Source organism: Gopherus evgoodei, chromosome 4, assembly GCF_007399415.2.
Source record: "Gopherus evgoodei ecotype Sinaloan lineage chromosome 4, rGopEvg1_v1.p, whole genome shotgun sequence".
Taxonomy (NCBI): Eukaryota; Metazoa; Chordata; order Testudines; family Testudinidae; genus Gopherus; species Gopherus evgoodei.
Window position 1 is genome coordinate 64398981 of NC_044325.1, and position 18060 is coordinate 64417040.

The 18060-nt window shown below is 43.4% G+C and overlaps 2 protein-coding genes across 8 annotated transcripts in view; one reads left to right on the forward strand and one right to left on the reverse strand.

Annotated features, from left to right (window-relative positions):
• Nucleotides 1-5879, reverse strand: part of EXD1 (exonuclease 3'-5' domain containing 1) — a 47982-nt gene extending 42103 nt beyond the window's left edge. The window contains exons 1-3 of one of the 6 annotated variants that reach the window (XM_030559502.1): nt 5788-5879; nt 4558-4887; nt 3412-3480 (exon numbers count right to left, since the gene is read on the reverse strand). In XM_030559502.1, the coding sequence (XP_030415362.1) occupies nt 3412-3480; nt 4558-4690 (202 nt within the window). In that variant the 5' untranslated portion in view covers nt 4691-4887; nt 5788-5879. Of the gene's footprint in view, nt 1-3411; nt 3481-4557; nt 5766-5787 lie in introns of those variants that run through there. The other 5 variants (XM_030559503.1, XM_030559504.1, XM_030559506.1 and 2 more) reach the window with 5 other exon arrangements.
• A 172-nt stretch (nt 5880-6051) lies between these two features.
• CHP1 (calcineurin like EF-hand protein 1) overlaps nt 6052-18060 on the forward strand; it is a 39109-nt gene continuing 27100 nt past the window's right edge. Inside the window, exons 1-2 of one of the 2 annotated variants that reach the window (XM_030559510.1) lie at nt 6052-6268; nt 17605-17677. In XM_030559510.1, coding sequence (XP_030415370.1) covers nt 6202-6268; nt 17605-17677 — 140 coding nt within the window. In that variant the 5' untranslated portion in view covers nt 6052-6201. The remainder of the gene's footprint in view (nt 6269-17604; nt 17678-18060) is intronic. The other variant, XM_030559509.1, reaches the window with a different exon arrangement.

Here is an 18060-nt window from a genome sequence, read left to right on the forward strand (position 1 = left end):
TCTGCTGCCAGTTCATCCACATACTCTCTCTTGTCCTTCCCGATATTCCTCTTCACTGCTCTATGGGCTTCAGCATACTCTTTTTGAGCTTTGGCCTTTGCTGCTCTAGTCCTGCTGTTATTGACTGCTGCCTTCTTCTTCTTTGTGTCTTCTATCTTGATCAAGGTCTCTGCTGTGATCCACTCTTTCTGCTGGTGTTTCTTAATTCCAAGCACTTCCTGGCATACTGACCTAAGTGTCTCTCTCACTTTATGCCATCTGTTTAGTACACTGTCTTCCTCTTTCTCAGACCGATCCTGTAATACTGAAAACTTATTCTTCAGCGTCAGTCCAAAATCTTCCTTGGTCTTATGGTCCTTCAGAAGGCTGACGTTGTACTTCACTCTTCTGTCTGACGCGTCTATCCAGTTCTTTTTCAGCTTCAGCTTCAATCTGGCCACCACTAAGTGATGGTCGGACGCCGCGTCTGCTCCTCTTCTAACTCTAACGTCCTGCAAGGATCTTCTGAACTTCTTGCTAATGCAGACATGATCGATCTGATTTTCTGTCATGCCTGCTGGTGATACCCAGGTACTCTTGTGGATCCGCTTGTGAGGAAAGATGCTACCTCCTATGACCAGGTTGTTAAGTGCACACAGATCCACAAATCTCTCTCCATTCTCACTCATCTCTCCCAGAGCGTGGGTCCCCATGACTTGTTCATATCCTGTGTTGTCAGGTCCAATTTTGGCATTAAAGTCTCCCATAAGGATGATGATGTCTTTGTCTGGGAGAATCTCTAATATTTTCTGGAGTCTGTTGTAAAAATAATCTTTGTCCTCCTCTTCGCTGTCATTAGTTGGAGCGTAGCACTGAACAACATTCATCTTAATCCTCTTCATTTTAGTTCTGAAGGATGCTGTGATGATCCTGGGACCATGTGCCTCCCAACCAATCAGTGCTCTCTGTGCCTGCTTGGACAACATGAAGCCCACTCCCTGTGTGTGGGGTGCGTCGCTCTCTTCATGCCCTGAATACAGCAACAGCTCTCCTGTCAACAGTCGTCTCTGTCCCGCTTGTGTCCATCTTGTCTCGCTAATGCCTAATAGGGTCAGGTTGTTGCTCCTCATCTCTGCTGCAACCTGCGCCGTCTTTCCTGACTCGTACATGGTCCTCACGTTCCACGTGCCTATGGTAATCCTCCTGGTTGCAAGAAGGGTAATCGGCTTAGTGGCTTCCTCATGGCTTTTACCACCCAGCGTCATGCATCTTCGAGTTGAAGACCGTTCTTTTTCCAGGGTAAAAGTCTCTGTTGTCTCTATTGTTGGCGTTTCTGTAGCAGGTTGATTTTTTACGAGGTGGAGTTGCTAGCCCCACGCCCAACCCTCCACTTTTATCCTGTCTTGGGACAGGCAGATGGCCCCAAAGGACCTCTCTGGTGGAGTTTATGGCCCTGCATAAGGCCAATATTGCACCACCACAGTTTACAGATTACATTTTGTTGTAAATGTGATAAACCAAAGGAGGAGGCAAGGATGTACAGTACATAGATCACTCAGAGCCGCCTTCCATCTCCTTGCCCCCAATGCAAAACTGTGAGTGTCGGCAGTACACAGATAGGCCGGTCTACACTAGGGACATTTCTAAAAATTCACAATGACAATCCCCAATGAAGCTTTAAAAAGGCCTCAGAGTAGCATACTGCACATGAGTTATTTATTTGTGGGAGTGGCTTCAAAATAAAGTTATCTTAGACAGTTTGTTTCATCAGAAAAATTCTTCTGTCTGAGACTGGAGTGCTCTGACTCCTGTGTCTTTTTGAATCTGGGGAAGTAGACGAGCAGAGGTAATAGTGATCACCCCAACACAATCTTTCCACAAGGTGTTCACTTAGTTCATTAATTCATGGAAACAAGACATAAACACAAGGCTAATAAATCTCAAAACGTACTTTGATCATTTAATTTGCCTAGTTTTAATTAATTCAGATAGTACTTCAGAGCATATTAATCAGTATAACGTGGCACAGTATACTAACCAACGTAACGTAGCATACTTTATAAAAATACTTAAGGGGAGACCATCAACTTAAAATATTATCTTTTTTTTAAAAAAGCATTAAAGTAGTTTAAATTGAAGAATCTGATCCATGAAGTAATGGCCATCTTTACATTGACTGTAACGGGCTTTGAATCAGCCCCATATAGCACTTTATATGTTCAAGAACTTTATAAACATTAACTAATCATAACAATGCCCTTTGAGATTGATGATCAAGTACTACTATCCCCATTTTATAATTTTTGCAGTTTTGGATACTACTTCCCTGCTGATTTTATCGTTGCATAATCAAATGTTTCTATTTTTTTAAGTGTTCTTCTCACCTATATTGCTATGTGATAGGCCCAAAACAAACAAATGGGGAAACTGACTCATTATATAGGGAAAAGAGCAAAATTGATTATATGCTAAGTGCTGTTATATGCACGAAGTAAATAAGCTGTGTGGGAGCAGAGAAAGAGGAACAGAAAATATTTTTCCCCTGACCTCTCAGCTATAGTAGTCTTAGGTTTTATCTATTATTTTAAATACATTTTCAGACAGAAGAATGATTTTTAAGTTGACTGTGTCCCTTTAAATCATAGTAATAAGAGACCTCTTTATAACATCTACTATTAAATCTTTGAAAGACAGGAAAACATCAGCTATTTTGTATGCATTTTACAGAATGCACAGTTTAATGAAATATTGGAGAGAGAGTTCTCATGTACTGTTCAAATTATTATATCTTAATAAGTCCCTTTAAAATGTTTTCAATTTTTATTTACTTAACACTTGGATTATAAAGTTTTATTATAGTCGGTTTCATTTGTTATAGTCAGTTTCATTTTTAACACAATTCTATTGTGTTTGGCTTAAACGCTCCAGGGGAAAGTGAAAATCTAAACAAGAGACTTCTCACTGAATCTTTTTCAATTTTGTTTTTTTCACCTACAAGAGTTTTGCAGACAAAAGTGCTAGTGTAGACAAAGCCTAAGATACTTACATGGCCCTCCCTGATTACTGTAGCATCTGAGCACATCACAATGTTTAATGCATCTATTCTCACAACATCCCTTTGAGGAAAAGTGGTACTATTATCCCCATTTTACAGATGGGGAAACTGAGGCACAGATAGGTTAGTGACTTGCTCATCACAGCCGGGACTTGAAGTCAGATTGCCCAAGTCCTAGACTAGGGCCCTTACCACTAGGGCATCTTTCCTCTCCTTACTTAGGAGTTACTTAGCCGAAACTCTCGACGACTAAAATGGGACTTTTATCCAAATAAGAAGGCCTGAATAGGGCCCATCATTAGAAAAGAAAAACAAAAGCACTAAACATGTGGTAATACCCATGAACCTCACCCTTGCAGAACAAAGAAAGTTCTCACCATTCACAATTTCATAAGCAAAAAACATCTTCACACCTGCCATGCTTCTGCCTGTTTCCAAGTTCTTCACTGAAATAATTAAAAAAAGATAGGTAGATAAATAATCAGAAACATTGAGCTCTGCAATAAAAGTCAAGGCAAGAACTGATTACACACCAAATAAGGCCAGAGAACTGTCCTCCCTAATGACAATTGGCAAAAGCACTAAATCAACAAATTCAAATGACTGTATTGAGTAAAACTGATACAAAAAACAATGAGAGTGTTGTATGCAAATGTCTGGTGGACATAACGAGGCAAATTCTGGACTCAATTATTCTTTTGCAATCCCAAAGCTGAGAGCACAGTTGGGCCCATTTCCTTTGTAATGTTACATTAGGTAAGAGTGTTCACTCTTCTGCTGCTTGTTTTTCATTGCATGAGTACAACAATGCCCCTCTGAAATCAATGGAAGGTTAGTCTGTGCCTGGTACAATCAGCAGTAGGTGCAGTCTACATGAAAGACTGAGCAGCCTAGTTCTATTTAGTTTCTTAATGGCTGAAGATTAATTATTCTGGAATTATCAGTGAAAGTCAGCTATTGAGTAATTTGAGTGGCACAGATTCCAGTTACACATAATTATTGCTGAGCAAGGCATAAGTACATCAGAACCCTCTCCTGTTCCTACTCTCCCGAAATGAAGACTACATGCAGATTTATCTCCTTCAAGATAAATCATGAAGGAAGATTATGACTCTATTTCACTTAAAATCTCAGATATCTTTTAAAATAAACAGCCTCTCAGATTTGTTCACTACATTCAGAATTTGGGCAAGCAATGCTCTCCATCTACTCAGTCTAAATAGTCCCAGAAAAGACCAGAGAATGGAATGGAACAAACACTCAGTTCAGTCTTGGCACATCAAAAATTGTATAACTATCACATTAATCTATTCTTTCTTGTGTGGAAAACAATGTTCTCTTTCCAATATGGGATATGAAGTTCCAGCCCACATACCCTTCCAACATATGATATAGCATGCCAGTGAGCCCCTATCCTATCCAGTTCAGGATATGTAAATACATCTTCCTGAACTCCTCCCTCCCTTCCCAGCATTTGAAGAACTATATTAATTTAGGTGACAAGTACAGAACAAGAGTTAAACCTCTGCTCAGAATGATACTTCTGCTGGAATCCACATGCTGCAATATTCCCTGGAAGACACCACATTTCAAGGTGATTTTCACAGCTTTTCCCAGAATCTCATTGAGGAACTGGTAATCGCTGCTTGGATCCATGTTGGTATATCCCCAAACGAGCTCCCCAAATAGTCTGGTTCTCAGCAGAGTAGGAAATGAAAAGGGGAACTCCTCTGTTAAAATATTTGTTTTTCTTAGGACCTCTGCAGGATAATCCAAGAAGAAAAATGAAAAGATAGAGCCAGATTCATTTTAATGCTCTCCAGCGGTGACATTCAGCATCCAGTAAAATAAAGCTGCAGATTGAGGAGGAAAGCACTCATATAATAATTCATATACCTATACACATACAGGCACCACATTTGTCAACCAACTGCATACATGGGGCAATGGTAGTAAAATAAATTACATTTAGCTCTAAAAACCAGCATTGCAAGCTTCCCTGTCAAATGGAGCATAAATGCCAAAATCTGAAGATCCTTTACATACTACAGGATTGAAGTTATTAAAAGTATAACAATGCCAGAAATTTTGCTGAACAGACCACGAGTTTCTTTCCTAATGGGAACTGTTAACAACTAAGATTAAGTAGACTCATTCACTAAAAAGTAAATACAGTGCACCATTAGGTGCAGAGAAGCAGTTATACAGGGACCAACCAGCTTAGCAGCCGTTCCCAACCTTTACCAACACCTCTAATGGTTTGCCAGATCAAATCCTCCTCTCTGCCAACCAGTGCTCCCTCCCTATTGTGCAGCGCACTAACTCGCCCCACGCTGGGGCTGCTTTTGTGACCTCAACGCCGCCCTTGGGAGTGACCTCGAGTCGCAGCTCACGCAGTTGGAGTGAGAGCGCGAGTCGGGAGCCCTTCAGCCCGCACGCAGGTGCAGGGCAGTGGGGATGGGCTCGCACTGGGCCCCGCAGGGCAGGGGGAGCCCAGAGACAGCCCTGGGAATAAACAGGTCACCACTAAGGTCACTGCATGGGGCAAGGAATCACACCAGGGGCCCGGACCCCACAGGAGCAGCTCCCCAAGTTCCCTCCCCACTACCAAGTCCTCTACGCCCGCACGAAGCGACTCGCTACTATATAGCGCGGGCAGAGCGGCGGGCACCTCAGACCATACAAACTCCCTGCGCCTAGCTCGGCACAAGAGTCGTGTTCGGGACTATAACTCCCAGGGTACAATGCGGCACCTGGCAGTCAGCAATCAGTACTACGCGCCACGCTGAATGCTCGGAGTAGTAGTTTCCACGAGCCGCGCCTTTAGGGCCACTCGTGATGACGTTGAACAGCCCTAAGTGTGACCGTTGCGGGAGGGAAGACAGGGGCCGCTCCGCGCAGGCGCTGATGAGCTCTCTGCGAGAGGTGAGGAGTTGCGGGGCGGGGTTACGGCGTAGGGCCGCAGGGGCGCTCCACCCCCGCGGCCGGGGTTGATAAGAGGAAGCGCCGGGCTCTCTCCGCTCCCCTTCTCGCTTACAGGCGTTCAGCTGTATCGGTGTCGGGCCGCAGCGTCCGGGAGCCGCTGATTGGCCGAGCCCACCGTTGCCTTTCCCCCCATTCTCTGTGCGGTCCGCGGCTGTCCCTGCCCCGCTCCCCTGCGGCCGGAGATGGGCTCGCGAGCATCCTCGCTGCTGCGGGACGAGGAGATCGAGGAGATCAAGAAGGAGACGGGCTGTGAGTAGCGGGCTGCCGGCCCGGGCTTTGCGGGCTTGGGCTGGGCGAGCCGGGACGGGCGCGGGCGGCCGGTCTCTGCCCCACCGCCGGGGCTGGCGGGCGGGGCGACGCGGCTGGCGGAGACTCGAGCTGGTGGTCACCTGAGCCCAGGCCCGGGGGTCGGGGCCATTGAGATGCCGAGCGCCGCTTCCATGCTGCGATCGCAGTGCGGTCCAGTCTGCCGGGCTGGAGGCTTGTTCCCAGGGGCAGTGCGGAGATTGCCTCATCGCCTCTGGCTCTCCACGGCTGGGCACAGCAGCTTCTGGGTGCCGGGGAAGACCCAGTCAGTCCCCCGCTCCAGCATACAGCTAGCCCCTTGGCTGAGCCGCCCGGGGCTCGATCCCTTCCCGCTCCGGCCAGGCGGGGACCGCTGGCTCGCCTGTGGACAGGTGCTCTGTGCATGACTAGGCCCCTTCCCGCCCTGGTCATTCCCTCCGTCCCGGGAACAAGTCTCTCGTGGGGAGGAGGGATGTGATTCACTGGCCCATGTGAACCCGTCATGATGGGGGATGCCATCCCAGCAAAAGGGGCCGACTATCGCTATAAGATTATGGGATTTTGCTGTAGGGGATCAGAGGTCTTTACACCCCCCGACCTGCACCCCACTGCCACCATTATTTGGTGCTCGTAAACGAGGAACACACAGGGTGGAAGCACTGTAGCACTTCTTGTCAAAATCAGTTACGTGTGCTGAGAAGCCTCCTTTTGTCTGCAAAGGTCCTACCTGCCTCATAGGTAAAATTGTGCTAGTACCAGCCATTGTTTAACTCCTAGTGCTAACAGAATTCCTAACCTAATAGGCCTAAACCGCCAAGACAGATTCTCTGCTATGGCAGAGATCTGCATAGCATAATAGAAAGCAGAGACTGTCAGGGAGTTGGGTACAAATCTCTGATTCTCTGCTGTAGCTCAGGTAACATGTAAGTGCTGAATAGGGACTGCACCAACCTAAGGCAAGTGTCCCCAGTGGCCTATTGCTATTGAGCAAATATCCGGAATACAACACTCACTGTCCCCTGCAATAGTGCTATAGGGAGGAAGCGCAGGAGCTGTTACTATGGCCATTAGAAGATGCAGTTAGCTTTTGCTTTGGCATTGCCTGAGATGTGAAGGGAGAAGACCACAGTCAGTCTACTTTTGTATTTGCCAAAATACAAATTGATAGGGTACTTTCTGGTAGTCATTGGAGAGCTGGCTTATTGCATGTTTCTGGTTTTCATTGTTTCCAGCTACTAAACTTATTTAAAAAGGCTAAAAATACCAAAAATGGCTTCCTAGTATTACTTTGCCATTGAAGTGATTGCATAGTTGCATTAGGGATGTTACGATTGCAGAAGAAGGAGGCTGAAAACACCATATATGCGAGAGAGATGATCCATGAGACTTGAGGATGTGGTCAACAACAGAAAAGTTTGCAAATCCTTATACTGTGAATGCAGATGGACCATTTTAAGAACTGTTGTAGTAAAACTACTCTGTTTAGCCTACCTCATCCTCTAGTTGTTGAACCATTGCCTTTCCATAAATACAGAATCTGGGCAAAATATGAGTGGTGTCACTAATTGTCCATGGATTAGTAAATGAAACTGCCTTGGTAAAATTGGGTGTTTTGTGGACTAGACATGATGGTTGCAACTCTGGGAACTTCAGTCATTCACTGCAGCCACCTTCCCTAGAATTAAGAAATCACTTTTTTTTTTTTTGACTTCCAGGATTTCATTTGTCTTTTTCAAGGTATTGTCTTGCTGCTTCAGCCCCTGCAGAGAACTAAGATCTTTCCAAATTAAACGTTTCCCTACCTCTTGTGTTTTGCCTCTATGAGAATATTGTCTCTCTCCCAGCATCTTCCAGAAAGATGCATTTCCACCACCTACATATTCCTGATACAAGTAGTGTGACAGGTTGGATTACAGAAATCCCCTTGGGGCTGCCAACTGATTTGCCAAGACTACTTCTGCCACTGCTTTCCTTGCCAGCTTGGGACTCCAGCACCCTGTCTTGTTGAGCCAGACATGCCAGTCTGCTCCAGCACAGACCCAACATGATATTGTCCTTTAAGTGTTTCTGGACTGGGCACTTAATTTGCACATTCCTTTCTCAAGAAACTGACCAAAAGGTTTACTAAGGCTACTTAGAAATAAAGCAAGTACACAGCCAATATTCATAACTTCAAATACAATAATGACACATGCATACAAGTAGAATGAATAGATTCAATAGATCATAACCTTTACAGAGATATGTTACATGGCATATGTAGCATAAAACATATTCCAGTTATGTCATATATACATTCATAAACATATTTCCATAAAGCCTTATGGGGTACACTGTCACAAGTAGATTGAGCACGTAGACAGTTTCCATGCTCGTTGGATTCATCAACTGCCGTTTATCTTTACTACCAGCTTATCATGCAGCCCCCTGCACAATGTCAGCCGGAAATTGCTCTGCCGAGCGTATCATTGCATGTGTATTCACACATCTCTTACTAAAAAGAGCAAAACTTAAAAGCAAGCAAAGGTTTAACTTAAACTGTCAGCCTCTAGATATTCCAAATGTTAGCTGGTCCCAGTACCACTAGCAAATATTTGGGAATGATTCTCCAACAGGCCCCTGGCACTTGGTGCATTATACTGTTGTTAATATTTCAGCTAATATTGGAGAATTATTAGTAAGCAATGGGCCTGGTTTATAAACATTTAGAATGTGTAGAGACTGACTTTAAAGTGACAGAACCGGTGCTAAGAGTTCCTGCCCTGCTTACCCTTAAATGCTTCATTTTAACTTTTTTTTAATGTGAGACTTATATTTGTGGTTTGCAACTTAAATTTCAGATTGTTTTTTGTGGTCTAAGTTAAAATGTTAATGTCTATCTTTAGGATTTAAGTTTTATTTAAGGATTTATAAAACAAAACTCTCCTGTCAGTGAAATTAATTTACATTGATTCATATCTATATGGACTGTTACAGGCTATTACATTTTTTAGTAATCTTTCATTTTTCTGGTCTTTAATTATAGACTAGGAGCTTGATTCTGCTCTACCTTCTGTAGTTTGCACACTGGATGGAAAATTCCACCATTTGGTTAGCACCTTACTCTTGCTTTCCACCTCTGTAAATGTCTAGACAAGTAAAGGGCAGTTAAAAAGCAACCATAAAGTACCCGGAACAAAGTTTGGTGGAAAAGCACTGTTAGTATTGCTGTGAATATGGGTCATTCTCAAGGTTCTGTAACATCTACCAACTTTTAAAAGCTTGGTGCTGCTGATACTTACTCTGCTAAATAGTTCTTAAAGTGAACCCAGCTAAAGCAGAACAGCATGTTGTGACTAAATGTCCAACTTGAGAAATGGTAACACTGTTAATCACTCTGAGGACTGTATACTCGTCTGTCTCCATTTTACTAAACTGTATTTTCTCCAAAAAAAGAACAGGAGTACTTGTGGCACCTTAGAGACTAACAAATGTATTTGAGCATTAGCTTTGTGGGCTATAGTCCACTTCATCAGATGCACAGACTGGAACATAAAGCAAGAAGATATATAAATATAGAGAACATGAAAAGGTGGAAGTAGTCATACTAACTGTAAGAGGCCAATCAATTGAGATGAGCTATCATCAGCAGGAGAAAAAACTTTTGAAGTGATAATCGAGATGACCCATAGAAGGTGTGAAGATACTTAACATGGGGAAATAGATTCAATTAGTGTAATGACCCAGCCATTCCCAGTCTCTGTTCAAACCGAAGTTAATTGTATCTAAATTGCATATTAATTCAAGTTCAGCAGTCTCTCTTTGGAGTCTGTTTTTGAAGTTTACTTGTAGTAAAATTGCCACCTTCAGGTCTGTCACTGAGTGGTTAGAGAGGTTGAAGTGTTCTCCTACTGGTTTTTTAATATTATGATTCCTGATGTCAGATTTGTGTCCATTTATTATTTTGCTTAGAGACTATCCGGTTTGGCCAATGTACATGGCAGAAGGGCATTGCTGACACATGATGGCATATCATGTTGGTAGATGTGCAGGTGAACGAGCCCCTGATGGTATGGCTGATGTGATTAGGTCCTGTGATGGTGTCACTTGAAGAGATATGTGAACAGAGCTGGCATCAGGCTTTGTTGCAAGGATAGGTTTCTGGGTTAGTGTTTGTTGTATGGTGTGTGGTTGCTGGTATTTGCTTCAGGTTGGGGAGCTGTCTGTAAGCGAGGACTGGTCTGTCTCCCAAAGTCTGTGAGAGTGATATTATCAGAGATACTATTCCTCATGCTTGTAGTCCATCTTTGTGTGGAATGTTGGTGTAGGGAGCTTCTACATCCATAGTGGCCAGGATGGTGTCTTCTGGAAGATCACCGATGGATTGTAGTTTCCTCAGGAAGTTAGTGGTGTCCCGAAGACAGTTTCAAACCAGCACTCTCAGCTATTTCCCCATGTTAAGTATCCTTACGCCTTCTCTGGGTCATCTTGATTATCACTTCAAAAGTTTCTTTTTTTTATAGCTCATCTCAATTGATTGGCCTCTTATAGTTGGTATGGCTACTTCCACCTTTTTATGTTCCCTGTGTGTATAAATATCTTCTTGCTGTATGTTCCAGTCTGTGCATCTGATGAAGTGGGCTGTAGCCCACAAAAGCTAATGCTCCAATACATTTGTTAGTCTCTAAGGTGCAACAAGTACTCCTGTTTTTGTGGATACAGACTAACATGGCTGCTACTCTGAAACCTGTCTTTTCTCCAGTTTCTGTTGGATAGGAAGAAGTAAGTGGATTTGGTTTAAACATTGTCTGTTGGTGGATATTTGCCTGTGGAGTTCTCTCAGTTGTGGGTGTCTTTCCCACCACTGAAAGTAGACCCTTCAGAGGCAGTGCAAACCCACAGCTGATGGTGTTAATTTAGCTACACAATACTCCATATTAGCTTTTGTACCTGGAGTGGATAAAAAAATATCTCTGTGGCAGTTTTTTATTTCCTCACATGTTGAATTTAAAATTTAGGTTCAAGGTTTGGATTGTTTCGTACTTAGTCTGTGCTGACAGTCTGATATTCATTCTGTGCATAATAGTAAGTCTGCTGTACCTGTATAGTTAAGGCTTTCAGGAAGGAAAACAGGTTAAATGTCCCTTAAAACCCAGCCATCTGACAAGTAATCATCAGTAGATTCTTGTGTAACCACAGTAACTTCTGAACTTTTGCTCCCTGAATTCCTTAGTCCAAGGTAGTGGTAGTACCATGCTAAGATCTTACATGGCATTTTACAGTACTGCTGTTTTCCTCTTCCCCATTAGTTCATGGTGATCAACTTGGAAATTTGCTTGGAACTTTGTTTCATCTTAAGAACCCCCCTGAAGTGCAAATTTCATTAGCCAGTGTAAGAAATAGGGGAGAGGTCTGGAATGATGCCTGGTTTGGAAAATGTTGGTTGTTGACATTTGTTTTTTACAGATCCTCGAATAGACATAGGAATGTTAAAGTACTTGAACTATTAGGTCACACCCTTTTTCCCCTTGTGCTGAAGTAATGCACCTAAACACTTACAGTATAACCTCTGTCATAGAATATCTGTTGCCCTGCCTGTGACCTGTCTCTTTGAATTTTTTGATCGTATAATTATCTTGTTTCATGACTAATCAGAGATTACTACTGATCTGTCCCCTTCCTTTGTGTCTATGTGCAGTGGGAGGGGATTACAGAGCAAGTTAGGCATATACGCACAAGCTCACAAAAGAGAACTAATTGGGGAAACATTTCAACTGAATATCTATTACACAGAAAACATACTTTCTCAAAATGCACTTTTGTTTGATAACAATACATCTGTTCTATAAGGCTCTTAAAAACATGGGACGCAGAAATATTAATCCTTTTGGTGCACTTACGTTTATTGTAGTCCCAATCAGGGTGTTTAAAAGCAGTTTGCTGGCTACAAGTGGGTGGAGAGGGGGGGGAGACTTCCCTGAAGAGAGTGCAAGAGTTTGTAGATGTGTAAAATTTAAATTTTAATGGAAAAGTTCAAGTGGATTCTTAATTGCAAGGGACTTTCAAAACATGAAACAAATGTAAACGTACTCAAGTGACAGCATACCCTGGAGCACCGTAAGTGTTTGTTGGAAAAAAGAAGACAGTTTCCACCCCAAAGCACTAAAATTTTAAGAATAGGGATGTCTAAAGTAGGAAATGTTATCTTCCTGAGGCTGCAGATTGCTCAAGGACCACCGCTGATGCTGCTTGTAAAGCTAATTTTACTTTGATTTTAACACATCTCGAATCAGTTTCACTGTTGTTTTTCAGCATTTTGTGGATAGTACTGAATGTCAAGAATCTTGTCATTGTTAACTGCCATTCAAGAATGCTGAGGACAGCAGAGTTGAGCACTGCAGATTTTTATGGGGGAGCATAGGTAGGATTCTTTTACTAAAAATATTAGAAGTTATGGATAGGTCACAGGAAGTAAACAAAAATTAACATCCCTGTGACCAGTCCATAACTTGTACTTTATACCCCTGACTAAAATGGGAGGGGAGGGGGGGGCAGGACCCTGCTCGTGCTGGGAGATGGTGGGCAGCGGTGCGTGGCCCAGGACCCCTGCTGATGCTGGCAGGCTCCCTGTAGGTGGGCTGGCTCTGCCAGATGATTTAGCAGCCAATGGGAGCTGCAGGGGCAGTACCTGCAGGCAGAGGCAGCAGGTGGAGCTAGGAACTGAGGGAGGGACATGTCATCACTTTAGGGAAAGCCCCCTGAAGTAAGCATCTCCCAGAGTCCTCACCCCCTCCTGTGCCCCATCCCTGAGCCCCCTCTCACATCCAAACTCCTGCTGCTGGGGGGGCAGTGGGATGTGATGGTGTGGCTGGTCATGGGGCTGCCTGAGCTGGCCACTGCAGAAGTCACAGAATCCATGACCTCCATGATACTCGCACCCTTAAACATAGGTGTCTGCTGCATGGGTGCTCCAGCCCTGGAGCACCCATGGGGGAGGGGAAATAGTGGGTGCTCAGCACCCACCTGCTCATCAGCTACTCACCTTCTCCACACAGTGCCTCCCACCCATTGGGGATCAGCTATTTAGTGGTATGCAGGAGGTGCTGATGGGGAAGGGGAGGAGCAGGAATGGGAAGAGGGTGGGTGGGGGTGGGAACTTGGGAAGGGGTGGGGCCTAGGGTGGAGCAGGGGGTCAGGCCCCCTCCAGGAACTCAGAAAGTTGACACTTCTGTGGGGGAGGGCCAGAAAGATAAGTTGGGGAGGAACATATTAGCAGAGGCCTGACTTGCTTCCCCTTTGCAGCAGTCATGAGATTCTCAGTGGGGAGAAGACAATGCCCTCTCTAACCCAGCTAGAAGCAAGGACAAAGTTTTCAAATTTATCAAACTTCTCCTAGTTGGAAGGTGATCCAAAAGATGGTGCCTGAGTAGAAATCCTGGCACCTTCTTCCTTTCTAGTGGCTTCTAATTCTGGACAGTGGCCTGGACTTAGATGGTAGTGCATCCCTCTTTCCCCATCACTTTACTCCTCAAATGTATGCATCTGGTAAATTATTTAAAGCTCTGGGACCTATCAGCTGCATCTATAATACAATGAACTTCAATATTTGAAACACCAGAGCTAATTTGCTATGTGCTTGCGTTATTTGGAATTGTTATATTGCCCAACCCATGCTAAGACACAAGGTTGTCAAGGAAACATGGAGCAAACTGCTGTTGGCAACCAATCCTAGAGAAGGGAATAGCAGAGTTTAAACAAATAACTCCATGAAAGCGCAAGCCTGATAAAAGAATTGAGTTATTGTGTCCCAATCATACAGACTTGATACCTGCTGTGCAACCTATTCAGGTAGGAATTAAACATTTGTTATTAATAAACCCTATTTATCAGCTGTTGAAACAGCTGAGTTGGCATGGTACTAAATAGCACACTAAGGCCTGGTCTATGCTACAGAGTCAGGCTGACATATGCGTCTGCACCAGTGATACTCAGACTGAGGCTTGGGAGCCGTAAGTATCTCTAATGTGTCTCCTGAAGCTTTTTGCAGCACATGATAATAAAACAGTTAACCAGTCAGGATGCTTTTACAATGTTGTTGACCAATTGTAGAATACTTGGTCAGTCACTTTGCTGTGGGAATAAGATGTATATAAAAACAATGGTAAATGGAAAAAATGGATTGATACTACTATGGCTCTCTTGGGTAATGTTTGTTAATTTGGCTCCTAAGCCACTGAGATCTGAGTATCACTAGTCTACAATAAAATGTAGCTCCCATCAATGTAACTAGCTTACTACACTGACTTAACTCCACCTCCAAGATGCCTTTAAGTTGATGTGGTTAGGTCGATGCAATTGCAGGGTGGACACTGCATTGCCTACAGCAACTGTTGCTGCCTTTCAAAAACCATCCCACAATGCCCCACACAGGCAGTTAAATCAGTGCAAGTGCTCTTGGTGAGAACGCACTGTTACCAGAACAAAATTCTGTTACTTGCACACTCTAGGATAGTGGTGGGTAACCTGCAGCCCATCAGGGTAATCTGCTGGTGGGCCACAAGAGTTTGTTTACGCTGACCATCTGTAGGCGTGCCTGTGGTTTGCTGTTCCTGACCAATGGGGGCTGCGGGAAGCAGCATGGGCTGCAGGGATGTGCTGGCTCCTGCTTCCCACAGTTCCCATTGGCTGGGAACGGGGAACTGTGGCCTTTGGGAGCTGCAGGCAGCCGTGCCTGTGGATGGTCAGCGTAAACTATCTCGTGGCCTGCCAGCGGATTACCCTGATAGACTGTGTGTGGTCTGCAGGTTGCCCACCCCTGCTCTAGGAATGCCCACCTTTTATCCAGTTCCTAGGGCTCAAGGTGTACTCTTTGCAGATTTCAGGACCTTTTACCAGTGAAAGAGCCTTACACAGTAATATCCTTATCCTCTATTAACAATTATCAAGCTAAATACACATGCTAAGCATGCAATTCTGTGCTCACCAATCCTGATCATGCAGGCAGACTTTCCCTGTTAGCCAGGCAAGGCCAGTCTCATCTGGATTCTGGTTGCTGCATGTCAGTCTAGAGGTGAGTATTTCTTCTGTTTCATCTGCTGGTCTCCTTGGACCCCAGTTTATATAGTGAAACTTGAGTCCTGCTTAGCTATACATTTAGCAATATTTTAGTAAAATGATTGGTAAAGAACTGTTAAACCAATCCTAACATAACTATAAAACAATCCTTAAACCAGTCATACTCCACCACCATAATTGATTTACACCTAGCAAAATTAATTATGTAACAGACAGAAACAGTCGAAGAACCAGACCAAGATCATACAGATCCACAATAGAGAAGTGGAGACCCTAAAGGCAAAACAGTAAAGAAACGAGGATTTCCCAATCTCAACTATTGATAAGTGATTTCTTGCCAGACAGAATGCTATCAAACTAAATTTTCTTTAATCATCTTAAGATATGTTTCCTTATCTGGTGATGTTTGGTGCTATTAGGACAGGATCGCCTTCTTAACAGTCAATATTACATTGTTTGAATGTGTTTTAGACAGAATGTGAGGATGGGATTTTTCTGCTTCTTGGCTAATGGCTGCTGCTCTCCTAATATGGCTGCAGACAAAGGCCTTCAGCCATATAATATGGCTACAGGAAAAGATCTTATCTTTACAGCACACTGCTGACACAAGGAGTGTAGCATGGATGTGTAAAACCAATTTAATTATTGTGGTGGCTGTACATCAACGTAACTTAAGTCCATTTAATTGTAGTGTACAGTTGTCCTTAATAGCACTTTTATAACTAAGTCTTGTAGAGGGCTGTAGACTAAACACAAGGATTTAGGAAACTCCTTCTCTAGGTGTGTATTAAATTAGTACACATCTGAAACACCTAACAAGGTCTGAGCTGTACTGCCAGTGCAGTCCTGCCTGTTGACTTGGGGGATCAGGACTCCAGAATCCACAGAAGTACTCCCTCAGTAGAGTCTTTGTAAGATGTTAGATAATATCTTTTGGCAGCACCATATCAGTTGCTGCCTACAGTACCTGGGTTGATTTGAATAGTTTGTTTTGAATTTGGCATTTCTACCACTAATTGTAGACTTGTTCGGTATGCAATGTTTGTCTTGTCTGCATATGGGCTCCCTTAAACTTTCTGATCTGAAAGCTTTGTTCTGCTCTCTCAAAACTTAGCTCCTTTGCGTGGTCTCTTTTATTTAATTTGAATGAGTCCAAGTACAGCAAGGAACCCTGGAAACTAGTTGCATTCAGATTCAGGCAGACTTTTTCGGGAGGAAAGTAGATTTAATGCATTCTTCGCTGCCTTTATTCCCTTGCATGCCCAGCTAGCTTTCCAGAGGAACTATCCTATCTGTAAGCCAGATTGTAAAATGTTTTGCTCATCAGAAATATGGAAGAGATAAGAGCTTTGGTTTGTTAGTTTGGCAATATGGAAAATACAATTGAAGGATATTCACACTGTATGAATTTAGAATGTGAATTTGAAAGCAAATTACAAGTCTAATCTGTATCAATGTAATTTTATAAAAACGTAAACTTCCACTCTCCAAACCTGAGTGGGGATTTGGGAAGGGGTTGATGCAGTGAACAGAACTGACCTTTGGGGCATGAAAGGCTTTTGATTGTGGATTCTGACAATTTAGGGATGGGCATATTGGGGTTGATCTTTGCTTAGTTTACATTTTCAAGGCTAAAAATGTAATGATAGCTGATTGCCAGAGTTGAAAACTTCTCACTGGTAGCCCTGTGGTCTTTAACAAAAGTAACTAAGCCCCTTACTAGATGTACAGCACTGGCCTCTACTCTTTTGATTTCATGGGAGAACCCCAGACTTATTCCCTGCTATTGGGGGAGGTGGGAAGGGGCAGCGCAACTCAGCCCACGTCCAGACTAACCCGCGGCATCGGCGGGTTAAAATCGATTGCTCGGGGATCGATATATCGTGTCTAGTCTGGACGCGGTGTATCGATCCCCGAGCACGCTTACATCGATTCCGGAACTCCATCAACCCGAACGGAGTTCCGGAATCGACATGGAGAGCCGCGGACATCGATGCCGTGCCGTCCAGACTGGTGAGTACCTCGATTTTAGAAATTCAACTTCAGCTACTTTATTCCCGTAGCTGAAGTTGCGTATCTAAAATCGATTTTAATACCTAGTCTGGACGTGGCCTCAGACTGACAAATTTACCAGTGCTCTAGTGTTTTCATCTGTCTGTTTACACTGAACAAGTCATCTGCAATGAACCAATCTGGGTATGGGGTTATTGTTTAACTGACTTATCTAACTTCCTTTTCCCCTCCAGTTTCCCACAGTCAGATCACACGTCTGTACAGTCGGTTCACCAGCCTAGACAAAGGAGAGAATGGGACTCTTAGGTAGGTACTTTCTGCCATTCAGCTTGTGATAATCCAAGTTAGTTATGATGGTTAATGTAATAAGATTTTGTACATAGATCTTCCCACCTGATAAATCGGAGTCTTCTTTCTACTGACCTAAAATGAACATGTTAAAATAAAGCAGTTTTTTAAATTTATGTATTAAATGTGTATAAAGCAGTTACATATTTGGAGAGCAGCAGACAATGTTTTAAAATGTGTGTAAAAATCAGTGTTAACAAAAGTCAAACATCTTAAAAAATGATACCAAACGGTAAGTTTGACAAGCCAGTCAAGTATTTGGAGAGCATCAGATATTCCAGGAAGAATGCCCTGATGTTGATGGTGGCCTACCTTTTTGATTTCATTATGGTACTGTTTGT